This window comes from Ambystoma mexicanum, chromosome 5p (genome assembly GCF_040938575.1).
Source record: "Ambystoma mexicanum isolate Mex_15411 chromosome 5p, UKY_AmexF1_1, whole genome shotgun sequence".
In the NCBI taxonomy this organism is placed as follows: Eukaryota; Metazoa; Chordata; class Amphibia; order Caudata; family Ambystomatidae; genus Ambystoma; species Ambystoma mexicanum.
In genome coordinates, this window is record NC_090930.1 from 278,158,855 (window position 1) to 278,175,583 (window position 16,729).

Below are 16,729 nucleotides of genomic sequence, written 5' to 3' on the forward strand. Positions count from 1 at the left end.
AGAGCAGTCAGGCTTATTTTAGGGGGAGAGAGAGCTGTAGCTTGGTAAAAAGAAATTGGAGCATACATATGGTCCAAAGAAACACTGAAACACTATGTATTGTAAAACTAAATGGTTTATTTAAATACAAGTAGGTCAAGATGAATCTTGGGTAAATAAGTACTATCACATTACATATAAGCACAATTATAAAAACCAACCCAATACTTAAGGGATACAGCCCAAAGTATTGCCTTATTAAGAATAGCAGTCAGCAGTTCAAGGTTAGGTAAACCGATCACACATTCAGAATGCAATCAGCTATTCTTGGGGAGTAAAACCAGTTTACATATACTTTTTGAATACAGTCAGTCATTCAAGGGTAGTAGACCATGTCAGTCATGCAGTAACATTCAGTTAAGTAAACCAACCCTGTTGCTAGGATACTTTTCTGAATAGTGGAACACAAATTCATGGAACAGTATATATCTATAACTACATTCGGTATAACCTCAGTTATAGGTGAGTAAGACCTAATGTTGTAATGAACTACAGTTGATTTCCAGATCAGTGGAAAACATTATGGTAAGCAATAACTCTCTAACCTATTTTAGGATGGCACAAGACAGACCAAGGTTAGTAAAACCCTAACTATGGAGAGACATAAAATGGTCACCCAACAAATGAGTAAAAGACTAGGTGAGAGATTCCCCTTCACCTAGGGACAAGGTAAAATAGTTACTTAGTCCAAGCAAAACGTTCTGGGGTTGACACATGTCAGGAGGATTTATCATAAATATGAAATTCTTACCTAACAGATGCTCCCCTGCTTTCGCCTCTAAAGAGAGTAAAAAAACAGGGCTTATCTCTTCATGCTGCCCTAATTAACGCCAGATCTGCTGTAAAAAATGCCATAGCTGTGGCAGATTTGATTGAATCCTACAATCTTGACCTGATTGTTGTCACAGAAACATGATTTCATAGCAGCTCTCCCTCAGTATTTCATCTTCTTGTTCCCTCTGATTTTCAGATTAAATGGCTAAATTGGGAGCCCAAAGAGGCGCTAGAGTTGCAATAATGTTTAAATCCTCCTTGATGCTAACCAATTTTCATTTCTTTTCCTGGGGTGAGGTATCTCAGATTTATGCCTGTAACCTACATTTATCCCCCGCTCGTTCCATCTTTTGGGTTCTGTGTTATCGACACCTGTGAAACATTACATTATTCCTAGAGAATTACCTGGGAACAAATCCTATGCAATATTCAAATTCAGTTATTCTTGGAGATTTTAATATTTGGTGCGACATTCCAGATAACCCTGATACTATTAAACTCAATGATATTCTTATGTCACACGATTTCTCTCTCCTTACTGCCAGAAGAAGACCCAAAATAGTAATGTGTGAAGTGACACTAGAGATAGTGTCTAATGCAATTTGTAATGGCCGACACATGTTGACAATCTGAAAAGATATCTATCTGCTAAGAGTCTTTGTGAATGAAGATATACTGACCCCTGTATGAACCATATATATATGTTTTTATCTGATATATTGAACTTTTGTATTTTGATATGTTTTATGTCTGCTTTGAACTATGTTTTATTTGTGTATAGGTGTAATGAATTATTAATAAATTGAAACCTTTTTATAGTCAATCTAGTGGTATGTTTAGTTCCTGTTGATTTATTGTCTCAATGTGTGAGATACTATTTATCTAATATGTTGCCTTTGTAAAAGCACTACCAACCCCACCCTAACTGGTAGTGAGAGGGGTAATGTTTTCTCACCTTTATAGTACACCTATATCTTCCTCCCTATTGAGAAAGAGATTCTCCTTAACAAACAATTGGGCGGTTACCTTATGAAATGTCTCCAGTTATTTCAGTCAAAATAACTGCCCTAATTACAAAGTTAAAACATACAAATCACAAATCACAAATACAAATCACAATTATGACTCCATCCTTGCTTGTCTGGCCAAACACCATGCTGGTGAATTAAGGGATTCTGTCACCAGTGTTGTAAATTCCTCCATTACTCAGGGCATGGTCCCTAAGGAGCTAAAAAGATCTTTTCTAACCCCTCTATTAAAAAAACCTTAATTAGATCACAATCTACGGTACAATCGCAGGTCTGTCCTTGCCTGCGAAAGTCCCTGAAAAGGTTGTCACTCTCAAATTCAAAAATTCTTTGAAGAATATTATCAGCTTGATACGTTTCAATCAGGTTTCAGGGTCCGTCATGCTACAGAGCCAGCATTTCTTGCTGTCTGGCATGACCTCTTAAAATCAGCAGATGAGGGGGATCTTAGCATGATGGTCATGCATGACCTATCAGCGGCCCTCGACACAGTCGATTTCAACATACTCCTATCTAGACTGACCAAGGACACCTATGTGTCGGATGAGTCCCTTTATTGGTTCTCATATTTTTTATCTGATCGGACTCAGCAAGTAAAAATAGGAGCGCATTCCTCCAGTTCTCTCCTACCTGACAATACACAGATCTATGTCAGCATTAATAAATCATCAGGCTCAATCAAACGGATCATAGAATGTGCCCAAGATATCAAAAGTTGGATGCTGTTAAACCAGTTGTAACTTAATCCTACCAAAACGGAAGCCATCATATTCGGCACTAAACATCTTGAAGATTCACATCATCTCCTTCTTGCCCTACCTTATTCAATCTGCCAACTATTTTCTCACCTGAGGTTAAAAATCTTAGCTGCATTTGGAAGTCTAACCTGAACTGCAACTTGCTGGTCAATGAGACTTTAAAGTCGATCTATTATAGGTTTCGAATCCTGCAGCCGATTCTCCCTCTCTTTGATGAGAAAGATCACTCAGTTGTCGTCAGAGTGATGATAAACTGCAAACTTGGTTACTGCAATATCATTCTTGCCGGGATCCCTGAAAGTCAAATATATCATCTGCAAGTCACCCAGAATGCAGCCATTAGACTGCATTTTAATTTGACTAGATCTGCCCCTTTGCCCCTTTGCCACAGATCCCTTCACTAGTTGCCAGTAGAGCAAAGTATCCTTTTTAAGATCCTTTGTCTTGTTTTTAAGTGGCTTCACAGCCTGGCTTCTGTCCATCTTGTCTCTAAGATCAGTCCCTACCATTCAGCATGACTCGTCTCGCCTGCGCAAAATCTGCTGGTGGTATCTACCTCCTATTTTGTGCACTGAGGTGATAGGTGTTTTTATGTGTTTGGTCCACACGCATGGAATTCGTTACCCTCCGATCTTAGGAAGTTGGACTCCCTTAGCTTGTTTCGGAGGAAGCTTAAAACGCATCTCTTTCTCTAATCCCTCTAAAGTGACTACATTTTGTTTTTGTTCTCTCTAAATTAAACATATGGGCCTAGATACAGTTTCTGTTTGAGTTTTTCTGTTTGGGTTTCCTCAGAGGAATTAAGCACTACATAAGTAAATGAAATGAAACAAAGGTAGAATTTGACTGAAGCAAAGTGTGCCGCAAAGGTTTCTGGGGTTGGGAGTTCTGCATAAGAAGAGAGAAAGCACTGACCAGCATGTTGTACTTCCCACTTGCCATACAAGCACATAAGGGAGGAACATAGAATGGGGCCCTCACAACTCCATTACCTGCCACTGGGGAAGGAATTATCTGGCAAACATCCAGTAAGGAATCCTGTCCCCATCCCCACTCGATAGGGTCAGCTATCTGGCACTGTCGCAATACTCCTAAATTCAACTCAACTGTGAAAGGCCAGGAGCCTTTTCCTAAAGTCCCTTAAAGAAATTATACTGGCACCAATGAAATGCCACTCATTTTTTTAGACATTGTATCCATGTGTCCTTATTGAAGGGCAGTTATTTCAAAGTAATTTAAACGTATTTTGTCTTCATTGGGTGTGGAGGTGGAGTGTTAATAGATTCCCCAGAGCGAGTGCAGCAGCAACACATCTTCCACCAGGAAATAAGCAATGTAAAAATATAGTTTGATGCAGTTTGTGGAGAAACCTCTTTTTTAACAATTATGTAAGCCTTCCTTTCCAAGAATTATAATGAACAGTTTCAAGGAGACCTCTGATTGGTCCCCTGTATGACTAATCTGATAGCAAGTCAAATGAGGAAGTGGCAGATCAACTATGTTAAAATCTATTTGAGTTGACCTCTAGCCAGAGCTATTTTCTAGTCAAGAGTGCTATTAAAAGCGAGAAGAGTTTCCAGAACAAGATTGGATTGCCACCGGATTAGTCAATATCAACATTTCAACCAACAATTTAGCATCTTTGGGACCTTGGATTGAATCTGCCCATTGGAGGTTTTGTGTAAGGGAACTGTAGAATTGACTGGCATCTATGTGTGGGTCCACCAATCTTGTATAGAGGAATTAATGATTTCACCAGCACAAATCAATGGTCATCGCTGGAAGCTTTTGGCAACATACCATTTGTAAAGCACTTTGAATAGCTGTTGGCATGAAGTTCTCTTTGTACTACTTAACCAGTTCAGGATATGGTTGTTTGGCGATCATAGAGGATTTGGTTGCTTGGAGATATCTCCAACAATGCTGGAGGGGGACACTGATCCTTTCTAATAATATGGTGTCTTTTGAAATGGTGAAAAGCAGTGACTTGGTCCAGGTATCTCGAAGAAGCCAAACAAGAAGAAATCCATGAAAAAGACTAAGGGCATCATTACGTGTTTGATGGTATCCCGGTGTTAAATCTGCAGGAATACCACCAAACAGAATTACTGTTACTGCCACTTCATCCCGTGGGTTTATCACAGTGTAAATCCCCATTTTCTGGAGTCCATAGGACTCAGTTGGGAACTTTTGGCCGAATTACCACCTGTGGAATTACTGAGTGGTAATTCCCTCCATTTTTGGGAGGAAAAGTGGAGGATTTACTTCCAGCATGATGCTGGAGTTGAATTTTCTACATTTCCTCCAAAATTCGGCGGTATTATCACTTGGTAATCACGCCAGTGGTAATTCTGCCAAAACTTGCCATTTGGCGGAGCGGGAAAAGTTGAGGTAACGGAATTACCTCCACTTTTTTTCTGCACTCCCAAACTCATAATGAAGCCATACGTGTTGACTGTCCAGAGAGACCGTTCAAACACAAAACAAACATGTACGAGTAGCGTGAAAACAAATCTACACAGAACTATGACAACCAAGTTAGGGAATATATGTTTTTGTGCGGCAATAAACTGTTCGACAAACTTGCTGGACCCCAAACTAACCGACCAACCAAGAGCAAACTCCATCATGCTGTAAGGACCATGTTCCTTTCCTTGGTCTACATGGACATCAGCCCTAAGATAGAACATTCCTTTATCTTCTCTCTTGGCCATCCCCTAGCACCATTTGAGCCAATCTCGCGAGAGAGTAAAAACACATATGTAGGGCACATCAAGGTAAGTCATTATTGCTGCTCTGCTGCCAACCCCAATCACAAAGGAAACAGAGGAAGAAAAAGAGGCAAATAAAGGGCATTAAAAAGAATAAAAATATCTAAATCCCTTTCCTTTCCCCCACTGCTCTAGGAGACTATAGCAGAACAACAGGTCCTGAAAAAAGAAAGAATGCGTGCAGACAGAAGCATTCCGGGTGCTAAGCCCGCTACAGGAGGTCCGCCATTGCCAACTAGAGTAGCCTGGAGAGGCTGCGGTTAAAACAAACAACTGAAAATGACTTGATATATTATATAAATTCTATGGAATTCTACTAAAGTTATTGTTCCTTTTCTCTTGGACTGCTGTTCGCTTAAAAGTGATGTGTCCCGCAAGGTTGCCGCCTTTGCTTTGCTAAGGTATAGTGCAGGCACATATCAGGTTTTACATCACAGCTGATTCAAGTAGGCTTTCTCTTTCTTTGCGCTCTTAAATAGATTGATCAAAACATGACTTTTTCCATAATTACCCATAATTACCCAAACCAGGGCCCTTTTCCTGCTAGCTCATTTCGAATTATATCAGGGAAATACCCCTTTTTTAGGGTAGACTACTAGCACTTACTTCTTATGGCTGAGAATAAGCCTTTTTTCCTTTTCAGTTTCTTCTACTCATTGCCAAATAATCTCTGGGTCCACCGTTCCCTACACTCGACTTTTGACTTCCTTCCCCTCATTACTCACTTTTTCCTCTTTTCAATTCTATTTAATTTTCAGTTCTTTGGCCTGTTTTCCAGATGCTCTATCAGGACAGAGACTTCTACACAAGCATTACCAGGATTAGTAGTGGTACTAGTTTTGGTTGTATTACTAGTTCAGTAATGCTAGTGATGCTGCTAGCATTATCACTTCCAGTAGTAGTAGGCCTCTACATCAAAGGGCAATGCGAGCCATATACATAGCAATCACTCTCTGGACAAATCCACAGCCCGGCCCCACTGGCGGTTACGAAAGATAAACCAAGATCACATGATTTATGATGAGGTATTGACTAAATTAATATTTTCCACCTCAGCGTTCCAACTGACACTGCAGACAACTTGGGCTGCGGTCATGTTGCATATACGGTAATTCGAACCCCTTGGTGTTGTATCTACTTCTGCTTTTACCTAACCTAACCACCCACAATGCTATCTATAAAGGTAAATCCACCTCTTTATCATTTACCTCTGAAGATACAGCGCAGTCAGAGTATTTTTTTATTTAAAGAATGAGGATTGTTTAATCAAACCAATCGGGTGTTTACGCCGTATCAGAACGGTCTGAGATGTAAGAATCTTGCAACGATCAAGAACAAGACTTAAAGGAAGGCATATATGAAAATATGAAGGATTTGGAAAACAAAAGTCATAAAAGATTAGCTTGAAGTACAATCCAACTGAGAGATTGCATTTATTGAAGAAAATTGGCAAATCCATATAGATTGACTAGTAAGAAAAACTAACAAAGAATGCTATGGAAAAAAGATTTGGGTATAAACAAAAGATATAAGAAATATCTGACTTGCACATAGGTCAATATTACGCAACGAATATTAGAAATTAGCCTTGAAGAGGACCTTTGAATGGTCGCAACACGTGTCGGCTGTCCAAGCATGACTTGTATATTAGATTAAAAACTCTGTTTCCTAGAGAAATAACTCTGTTATCACTATAAATGTGCGAAAAGATAGTGGTATCGCGGAAGTGGCAGTTGAGCTATTATGTTTACCTCTGAAGATGTACCATCTTCTTCTGAATCACAGGTGCTCTCCTCTGTGGACCCATCTACTTCATCATCCTTACTTGCGCAGTATTTGATTACCGAGTTTTTACATTGATCTTTCTTCTTACGTAAGTTTCTCAATTTCCGAAAAACACCTGTAAAACAGAAAAAAATACAATGCAGAGTTGATAAACCATTTTCCCTGTTGCATAAGCAGCACAACTCAAAACACAATTTGTAACCTTTAATTTAAAAAGATAACCAAATCATCTGTTCATTCTAAATATCCATTAGTTTTACCATTCAATTAGTTATTTTAATTATACAAGTTATAATATGTGCATACATTAAACAGACGTAAGTACAGATATAAGAGAAAGAGGGGTTGTTTATTTATTTACTGAGTTTTTATAAAACACTCCATGTAAAAATGCTTCAGTGATTAAGATTTATAACCCCATGTCTTATTCATTTGACCGACATGAGTGATCCTGGGCAAATTGCTTTCCCCATGTACCCGGGGTCCCTTATCTGGCATCCCAATCAATACGGCTAATGTGCAGAGTAAATTAAGTTTGCAATAACATATTTTGACAGGTTCATGGATGTGACCCTGTCAAGAGGGACCCTTGTCCCAAGAGCCTAAGAGTGATTGAATATATATAAGGACTGTTGCTACCACTGTGCCTGTCTCAATACCTAGTAGCCTCTGTACTGACCAGGTCTCTTTTTCAGAATATTCCAAGAAACCAACGGGATCACAGTAGCTAGAAAAGCCAGTAGTAGATACGGGAACTACAGTGACCAGCAGCCCTTGCATCCTCCAAAAGAAAGGCAAACTAAAGAATAACTGAACACACCAGCCCAGTTTCGCTTTAACAACCCTTTTGCTGTTTCAAAGGCTTACAACTCACTAAAGAAAACAGTAAGGAGCCCCACAACAACCTTGGGCTCCACGAATGTCACAACAGGGTTCCAGGTACAGTTGGAGAGGCTGTAATGGAATAAAACAAGGCACAGGGGTGGAGATAAGACAAGGATAGGAGATGGACATGAGGACAAGTTATCCAATAATACCTTGCTTGTCCCTAATGCTAAGATGCAGTCCCTGCTCTTTTAAGACAAATTAGACAAGTGCTTGTCGGCGTGTCGTCTGTCCCAAATCTCTCATAGCCCATCTCTGAACCTACCGCTATAACAAACATGATATCATACATTCAGCCTAAGAAAGAGTTATTTCCTCCTATTTCCTTGCTAGTGGTGGTTGATTTCCTGACTCCCACGCCCACCCAGAAAGAGTTTTCAATGTTCTCTTGGCAGTAATTAAAATGTCTTACAGTCTTTCTCGTTTCTCACTGAAGGTAAGTACAGGCCCCCACCCAAACATTGCCTTTCTCAAAACCAATTCACCTGCCTGGATAGTTCAACGATTGTCCAATCTCTCTGTTTTCCTCATTGGGGATAATGTCTCTCAACCCTGCTCGGGGTAGTCTTTACTTTAGCTAAGCTTGGGCTAAGGGACTATTCAGTCATGCTCCTGCGTTGGGGTTTCTTGCCCATTGTGGGGTTTCTCGTTCCTCAGCCCAGCTTGGGCATTCACCCCCTCAAGGGGTTTAATGTGGCACAGCCCGGAATGGGCTACCACCCCCTCGTTGCTTGGCCCAGAATGGGCCTTCACCCTCTCATGGGGTCTCTTGTTGCTTCATCCCTGCTTAGCCTGGCATGGGCTATTTGGTGGCCTCACCTAGGGAGGTGCTACACGTTCTTTCTCTCTGCTGTGGTGATCATTGAGGGAGGTGGTGTCTCTGGCCAGTGCGCATCTGTGGCCTTGATTTCATTCCAGTCCTCATTGTTGCATTTCTCGTGTCAGTTCTTCCTGTCTGACTGACAGTCTCTCGACGTCGGTTCAGATGGACATCGGCTCATTGCTTCTGTCGTGGCTTTGCTTTGGATCTCAGCGCCGGCTCTGAGCTCTTGCAGCTCCCCGCCTTCCTGGACTAGACAGCGTTCCGTGGGGCTCTCCGGCCACCGGCTGTCTATGTGGTCCTGCCTTTAGGTACATCCCTCTGTTGTGCGGCCTCACAGGCTGGCTTCTAGTGGTGTCTGGTGCTTGCTACCATCTTTGGCCATAGGATTTTTATATTCCTCTGTGGAACGGGGTGGACAACTCCATTGGTTCCGCTCCCTGGATAGGGTGGGAAACCAACCCTGGTCAGAAACCAAACCAACCACCTTTAACATGCCCTCCACATTACTGTCTTTGTCAAACAAAAACACTTGGGATTTTGTAGGAGAGGAAGGAGGATTAGAAAACCTTGCGTGGGTCTTCCTTTTCCCAAAAGGGGGTCACCCCCCAGTGGGATTCCACTTGCACTGACCCCTAGGCATGTTGAGCGTCCCCAGGCTCACCACCCTAGACCCAAAGGGGGCGTGCCCCCATTAGGAAGAAGGGATTCATTTACTGGATCTGTCACAGTGGTCAAAGGGGTGTGGGCTGAAATTGAGGCTTTTACAGCACTTTATGTGAACAATTAGGTAATAAGCTACACAATTTACAATCGGGTTTCTATGGTAGCACATGAAAAAACACAATTGATGCAAGCCACAAACAGTGCACAGGAGCATGTTCCAAAACATTTAGATTATGCCTTGTGCCCACAATATACCAGTATAAACAACAGTGCTGGTTGTTTCCATACATGTCCATGCAGCCTGCACTGATATACACTAGTATTACCATATAAGAATCCCAGCAACTGGTCAAAGAAGCAACTGGATATATAAAGCTGTAACTCATATACTTTGACCATATCTAGGCTGGTACATTACTCTTACTGTATTATCGCAGCACCTGGGAAAGTGTAACTTTACATGGCATGTGATTATTAGACTTCACATGTGCAGCAATAATTGGTATAGGCTGGCAGTAAATAGACATATGAGGCTTTAGTGGGATATGCATCCCAGTGCCCCTAACCTATGCTGGTTGTTTTGGCTCTACCCCTGCCATAACATGACCCCCTCCATGGCACAGCAAAGCAGCACCCTAGTTAAAATGTGGTAGATAGCTAAAAAAAGCCTTATGTCTGCTTTAGTACCAGTTTGGTGTTTTATGAAATGTAAGCTTTTGCATGTTTGGACACCCATCAATCACTTCAGGTGATGGCTTTGCAGTTAAATGTCAAGTGATTTTATTTCATGTGTGCAATCAGGGTCAAAGTCATATGACATTACTTCCTGTGATGTTACTTACGCTACCCCAGGCCTGCCGGGTGCTGCAAAGGCAATACTGGTCTCTGTCCTCACCAAGAAGAGAGCTCATATCCAAGCCCGCATCTTTGCGGCATCTAACAACTCGGCTGACCTCTTTAAAATCTGCAAGGAACTGGCCAATACTGCTGCAGTCTCTACCTCTCCTGTCCCCTCCAAGGCCCTATGCACGGCTCGGCTTCTCACTTCATTTAAAAAACTCAGGACATCCTGTCCTCACTCTCCTCCTATCGCCTGCCTACCTCTATTCTGTGCTCTTCCTCTTGCCCATCTTCAGCCACCCCCTCTCCCTCCTTCTCTGCCTTTCCCCTTTTCTCTGCAGACAAGTTTTCTAGACAAGTCCGATGTATGAAAGTCTTGTCGAAACAGGTTCACCCCTGTTCCTCCAAAACTATCAAGGACCATATCAACTCCCTGGCTCCTGCCCTGGCTGATTTCTACAATCACTCCTACGCCACTGGAGTCTTCCCATCCCCCCTGAAGCCATCCCTTGTGCACCCTCTTCTTAAGAAACCCTCTGCCGATCACTCCTGCCCGGCTATCTATCGCCCTATCTCCATCACTCCCTTCCTGGGCAAGCTCCTGGAGAAACTGGCCATCTCCCAGCTAAATGTTCACACTGAATCTGTTGTTTGTCTTCATGACCATCAGTCTGGCTTCAGAGCTGCCAGAAGCACAGAAACTGCTCTCCTGAACATCCGTGAAGACCTGCTCTCCAACCTTGACTCCAATACCCTGTGCGTCCTCATCTTGCTTGATCTCTCTTCTGCCTTTGACACTGTCAACCATGCCATCCTGCTCAACCGTCTCCGTGATAACCTGGGTATCAGCGGTCAGGCTCTGGCGTGGCTGACTTCTTTCCTCTCTGATCGACCCTCCCAGGTCCAACTTGGGTCCTTCCTCTCCGATATCTTTTTCTCTACCTGTGGTGTCCCCCAGGGATCTAACCGCTCTCCCTGGCTGTTCAACCAATACCTGGCACTTCTTGCCCACCGCATCGCTGCTCTCTGCCCCAACTTTCAGTACTATGCGGATGATACCCAGCTCATTTTCAGGCTACCCTCGGCCTCTTCCTCTCCTTCCCTCATCTCTGACTGTCTATCTGCTATCCAGGAGTGGTGTGTCACCAACGACCTCTGCCTTAATGCCAGTAAGACTGAGATTCTACTCTACACCTACTCCTCTCTCCTTCCCTGCAGCTTTCTGGCCGACTTCTCTTGGCCCTCTTCCTGCTCCCACCTGCAAGGCTAAAAACCACAGGGTCATCTTCGCTCCACACTATCCTTCTCACTTCACATCTCTGATGTCTCTAAGAAGTCACACTACAAGCTCCACCTCCTCAGAGGTATTCTTCCTTTCCTCTCCTTCCCCCAGAGGCTCACTGTCTCCAGAGCCCTGGTTCGCTCTAGGCTGGACTATTGTAACAGCCTCTATCTAAATCTGCCTGCCTCTACTCTCCGCCCTCTGCAACTTATCCAGAACAGGACTGTGAGACTTGTCCTTGGCCTCAAGCCCAGGGATCGTATCTCTCCAGGACTGAAATCTCTGCACTGGCTCCCAGTGGCTGTGAGGATTAAGTTCAAAACCCTCTGCATTATCCACAAGGCCTTCTGGACCCTGGGGCCGAAATACCTTCAACTCTCTCTTCCCAAATATCTTCCTTTTCGAACTCATTGCTCATCCGCCTCCAACTCCCTCAGGGTTAGTCGCTTTTCTAAGCAACAAGTTGGTGGTAGATCTCTCTCTTTGGCAGGGGCCTCCCTCTGGAACAGCCTTCCCGCCTCCCTGAAACTTGAGGAGAACCATCTCCGGTTCCAGAAGCACCTCAAAACCTTCCTCTTTGCTTCTGCTTTTTCTCCCCTGCTGAATTCCTGGCTGAAACTGCACTGGTTTCCTGGCCACCCTGTCTGATCTCGGGACCAGGCCCCGCCAGTTGCACATCTGCATGGTTCTCCTCAAGTTTCAGGGAGGTGGGAAGGCTGTTCCAGAGGGAGGCCCCTGCCCTGCACCTGGGGACTGTTTTTCTGTCTCCCTAAAGTCCCCCTACCAGCACTTATGTTCTGCACTTACCTTGCACTTGCCACCATCTGGCTGATTTTATTTATCTTATTTATTCTACTATCCCATGTACTGCACTTTCCCCTCTCCCTTCCCCCCAGCACTTTTCCCTTTCCCCCCGTCCCATGCACCTGCGCGATCTGAATGACACCTGGCCTAATAAATTTGTTGTCTGTCTTCCCTTTTTTGTGTTCCCCCTCCCTTGCCTCGTCGCGCCTTGAAACACTTGTGTATAGGCGCGTTATAAATGCCATATCATATCATACCCCTGGTATTTTGGTGAATTGACGTACCTATTGAAATAATTCTCTCACTATCATTAATAAAATTAATTATGCTTTGCATATTAATTTGTTCGGTTTTAGGTGAAGGGTGCGAATGTATACGAAAACTGCGTTAGGAAAACGGACTACAGCAAGTAATAGTGTCTGGTAGTTGCCTACGAATAGTCTGTTCCAAAAGGTGTCTAGGCTGCAGACTCACTCTCTGTGAATGAATGAGCCAATGTGGCGGCATCTTAGGTGGTTAACTCTCCGGAAGTAGGGTTAAGTGAAATCGCGTGTAAATATTCTGATGTTATAAGGGAACTTAGAAGTGTGTTTTGTTTCTTTTCAATGGATCCCAGCTCCTTGAATTATCGATATTTGCTAAGGTCATCCCTAGTGGCACCCAATTACTTTCCAATAATTTATGTTTAACTCTGTTTGGGTTAACTTGAAAGGCCTCTCTAGTAATGCTTAGTCGTTTTGAAGTGTTTTCACATTGCAACACTAGGCTGTTCAATTCCTCATATGCACCCATGAGAGTCATTCTATTCAAATTTTCAAACATGAAAGAACAAGGCAGAACCAACATTTTATGATAAAGCATCATTTGACTCCACTGGATGCAAGCCTTCATTGAAGTTTGTCCTAACTCATATCTGATTGCCATGGTTGGTATATGTTATGCTTGAGCTAAAACATGGCGCTGATGCGCAGTGCATTCTGGGAGCGCTCGGAGCCATGATGGATATTTACTTCATGCCGCAGTGAAAAGCTGCACTCATTTTGCTGAGAGCTAGATTCACGATGCTGAAGAAAACATGCTTTCCAAACCTGGTATGCATTCAAGGACATTTCTGCTGGGAAAGCTAACTTTGTTATGTCTTGTTATGAGCTATGGGACTGTTTTCCGTGGTGCTCGTTTTTAGAGGAGGGAGGCACTTTGCTCCTTGAGGGTACTGTCGGTTGACCCAGCTGGCAACCAACGGCTGCTCATCAATGCACAAGTGCGTTGCCAGAAGGTTCGAGAAATCACCACCCCTTTTGAAGGGTGCATATATGCGGAACCCCTGAGCGGTCAGGTGAGACTTCAGCCGGAGGGGGACGCTTTCGTCCGGCATACCTGTGGGCTGTTGTGCTCTCGGCCTGGCTGTTATCGGGGTCTTCCAGCCGCTCCTGGCGAGATGAGGAATCCAGTTACGCTCATGCTGATGTATTTCCTTTTGAATTCTGTGTTTCTTCTGTGATTTATTTCTGTGTTTCTTCTGTGATTTATTTCTATGTTATCACTAGGTGCTTCTAAGCTTTGAATAAATAGCCGTATAAGTGCTCATTATTTTCTAAGAGTGTGTGGTTGCAAGTTATTGCGTCTTACTGCGTTCAAAGTATTGGCTCCGTGATTGCATTGGTGATTCATGATTGGCCGTGCACTCTGGGAGAGCAATACATTTTTGGCGTCACAAACAGGATATTTGTGATGAATTGTTCCAAATATTCAAGAATCTGTTTGAACGTAGATAGGCTTCGGTTATCTTGCAAGCGAAAGTAATTTGACAGTGAGTGTTCAACTGTGTTAAGCTGTTTTTTTTCCCTTTGCCGGTGTGTGCGTGCTTGTGGGAGTGATTGCAGTGTGGAAAGAAAAAAAAATATATAGATATAAAGAGGTTTTGTTTTGTTTGCAATAATGAGTAGTTTGTTCAGGAAAAGGAGCGTTACCGCTGGCGGTGAATGTTCTGATGTTATCATTCCAGGCTGGACTAAGAGTCCATATGATAAATTGGCCCAGGCGTGGGCATGCGGTGCAGGGCTCAGTGAAACATGGGATCAGGGATTGGGAGATGCTGATCCGTCTGATGTAATGGTGTGCTTGCACAAAGTTCCAGTGGAACTTGGCAGAGAATGCACTTCATTAGGTAGGCGAGGTTGGGTTCTTTTGCATGCTTATAGGAAAATATACCAAATGAAGGTGGAAATGAAAAATGAGGTTTTGCGATTTGAAAGAGAGCTGGCTGCAGAAAGGCGGACTGCGTTAATGCAGCAGATTCAAATGAAACTTTTTAAAGACAAGGCTGACACATACCAGGCTGTGGCCGAGAGGGCAGCAGTCAGAGTAGCCCAGTATAAGTATAGGAAAAGAAGGGGAGGGGTCAACAAAAGAAAGGTGGCAGCTGTAATCGCTACCGCCAGTGTGGACTGGGATCCGGATAAGTGGGATGGTGATATTTTGGACTCAACCAGTCTAGAGAGTAGTTCCGCACATGAGTCTGACCCCAAAATGGAAATGAAGCCGAAAACAGTGGCGACTAAGCCCGTTAGAAGACGGTGAGCCGGACGCCACCCGCAGAATCCTGCAGGTGGAGTGGTGGATTTAACCACGCTGGAGGATTACACCCAGAAGGAGGTTGGGGAAATTATTACCCGTTTGAGGCAAAAATCAGGGGAACCTTTATTGACATGGATGGTGAGATTGCTAGATGGGGGCGCTGCAGGGTTGTTGGTAGATTCCACAGACTCACTGCGTTTTCTACCCTTGTCAACTGACACCAATGTACAGGAGGTCTTAAGGGCAGGGCCGCCCCCTGATGACAACGGTCAAGATGCAGAGGTGTCTTTGTGGTTACCAGACATTTGGTCGAAAAAAATTGGTCGACCAGACAAATGGTCGAACCAATTTGGTCGAAAACCAAATGGTCAATTTTTTTTTTTTTTTATTATTTTCACTCCTTTTTTTTTTTTTTTGGGGGGGTCCCCCCAACCCCCTTTTTTTTCTAAAAAACCCTTTTTTTTAAAAACGAAAACCCGAAAAATAAATATATAATTAAAAAAAAAAAATTCGACCATTTGGTTTTCGACCAAATTGCGTCGACCAAATGTCATTCGACCAGTTTTAATTCGACCAAATGACTGGACACCGTCTTTGTTGCACCTAGAAGCTCAAGCATGTAACCGTAAATACCCCATTACCACAGATTGGCCTAGTGAAGAAACAAAGTGGTATACTTTGAGAGAGGCAATTCAAAAAGTCAGAGAGCATGCTATGAAAGAGGCAATTCACGTAGATGCTCCAGGACACATGGGGGCCGTGCCGCTCTCAGTTTGAACTCGAAACATGGTGATTAGAACTGCGCCACCCGCATACAAAAGTGTCATTATGACTTTGCTCGTAGATATGACGGGCAAACCCACTGATGAGGTAGTGGATGCCATTCGGCAACTGGCAGATTTAGGGGAGTGGGACAAGAGTGATGACAAGCCACGGGAGAAAGAGGGGCGCAGTGAGAGAAGAAATGAAGGCAGGAGGCAAGATAGTAGAGACTCCCAAGTGTCCCGAAAGGACATGTTTCTGGCTTTGTTAAAAGATGGTGTGCCACAAGAAGAAATTGATGGCATTGAAACCAGAGTAATGTATGAATTATACAAAAAAGAGGACTTGCAGCCAAAGAGCTCTATAAACAGGTTAAGAAACAGGTAGTAACCAAGCCACAGGGGGACACCTCACATTCCGCTCCTCCTGCGGAAGAACAAGAAGAAGGGTCTATGGGGACACCTTCCCCGTACCAGCCAACATACAGCTGATTTGAGGAAGGTGGTGAGTGCAATGTTAGAGGCGGAGTGAAGTCACACTCATTTGAAATTTGACTAGGGCTACGGCCAAGCTCCGGCAGCGTCTGCTCGCATAAAAGTTGATAGGTGGCCCCATGTTGATGTTAAGATTTTTTGGGGGCCAGGAAATACGCAAGGGGTGCGAGCATTGACAGACACCGGGGCAGAGGCCTCTCTGATTCATGGCAATCCAGCAAGATTTAAAGGCAAACACTTTACTATTACAGGTCTCGGGGGAAAGGAGACCCCGCAGTACAAATGAAAATGGAGATGAAAATAGGCAATTTGAATAGGCAGAAATACCAAGTGTTGATTGTCCCGATACCTGAATATATAATTGGCTTTGACATTCTGGAAGGGTTGACTTTGGGACTTGGAGGTAAAACGTACCAGTTTGGGGTGGGTGCATTGATCTGTACA

General features: G+C 43.5%; 1 protein-coding gene across 1 annotated transcript in view; it reads right to left on the reverse strand.

Annotated features, from left to right (window-relative positions):
- Positions 1–16,729, reverse strand: part of LOC138480909 (uncharacterized) — an 829,951-nt gene that overhangs the window by 480,170 nt on the left and 333,052 nt on the right. The window contains exon 7 of the mRNA XM_069612710.1: positions 7,122–7,270. Coding sequence (XP_069468811.1) covers positions 7,122–7,270 — 149 coding nt within the window. The remainder of the gene's footprint in view (positions 1–7,121; positions 7,271–16,729) is intronic.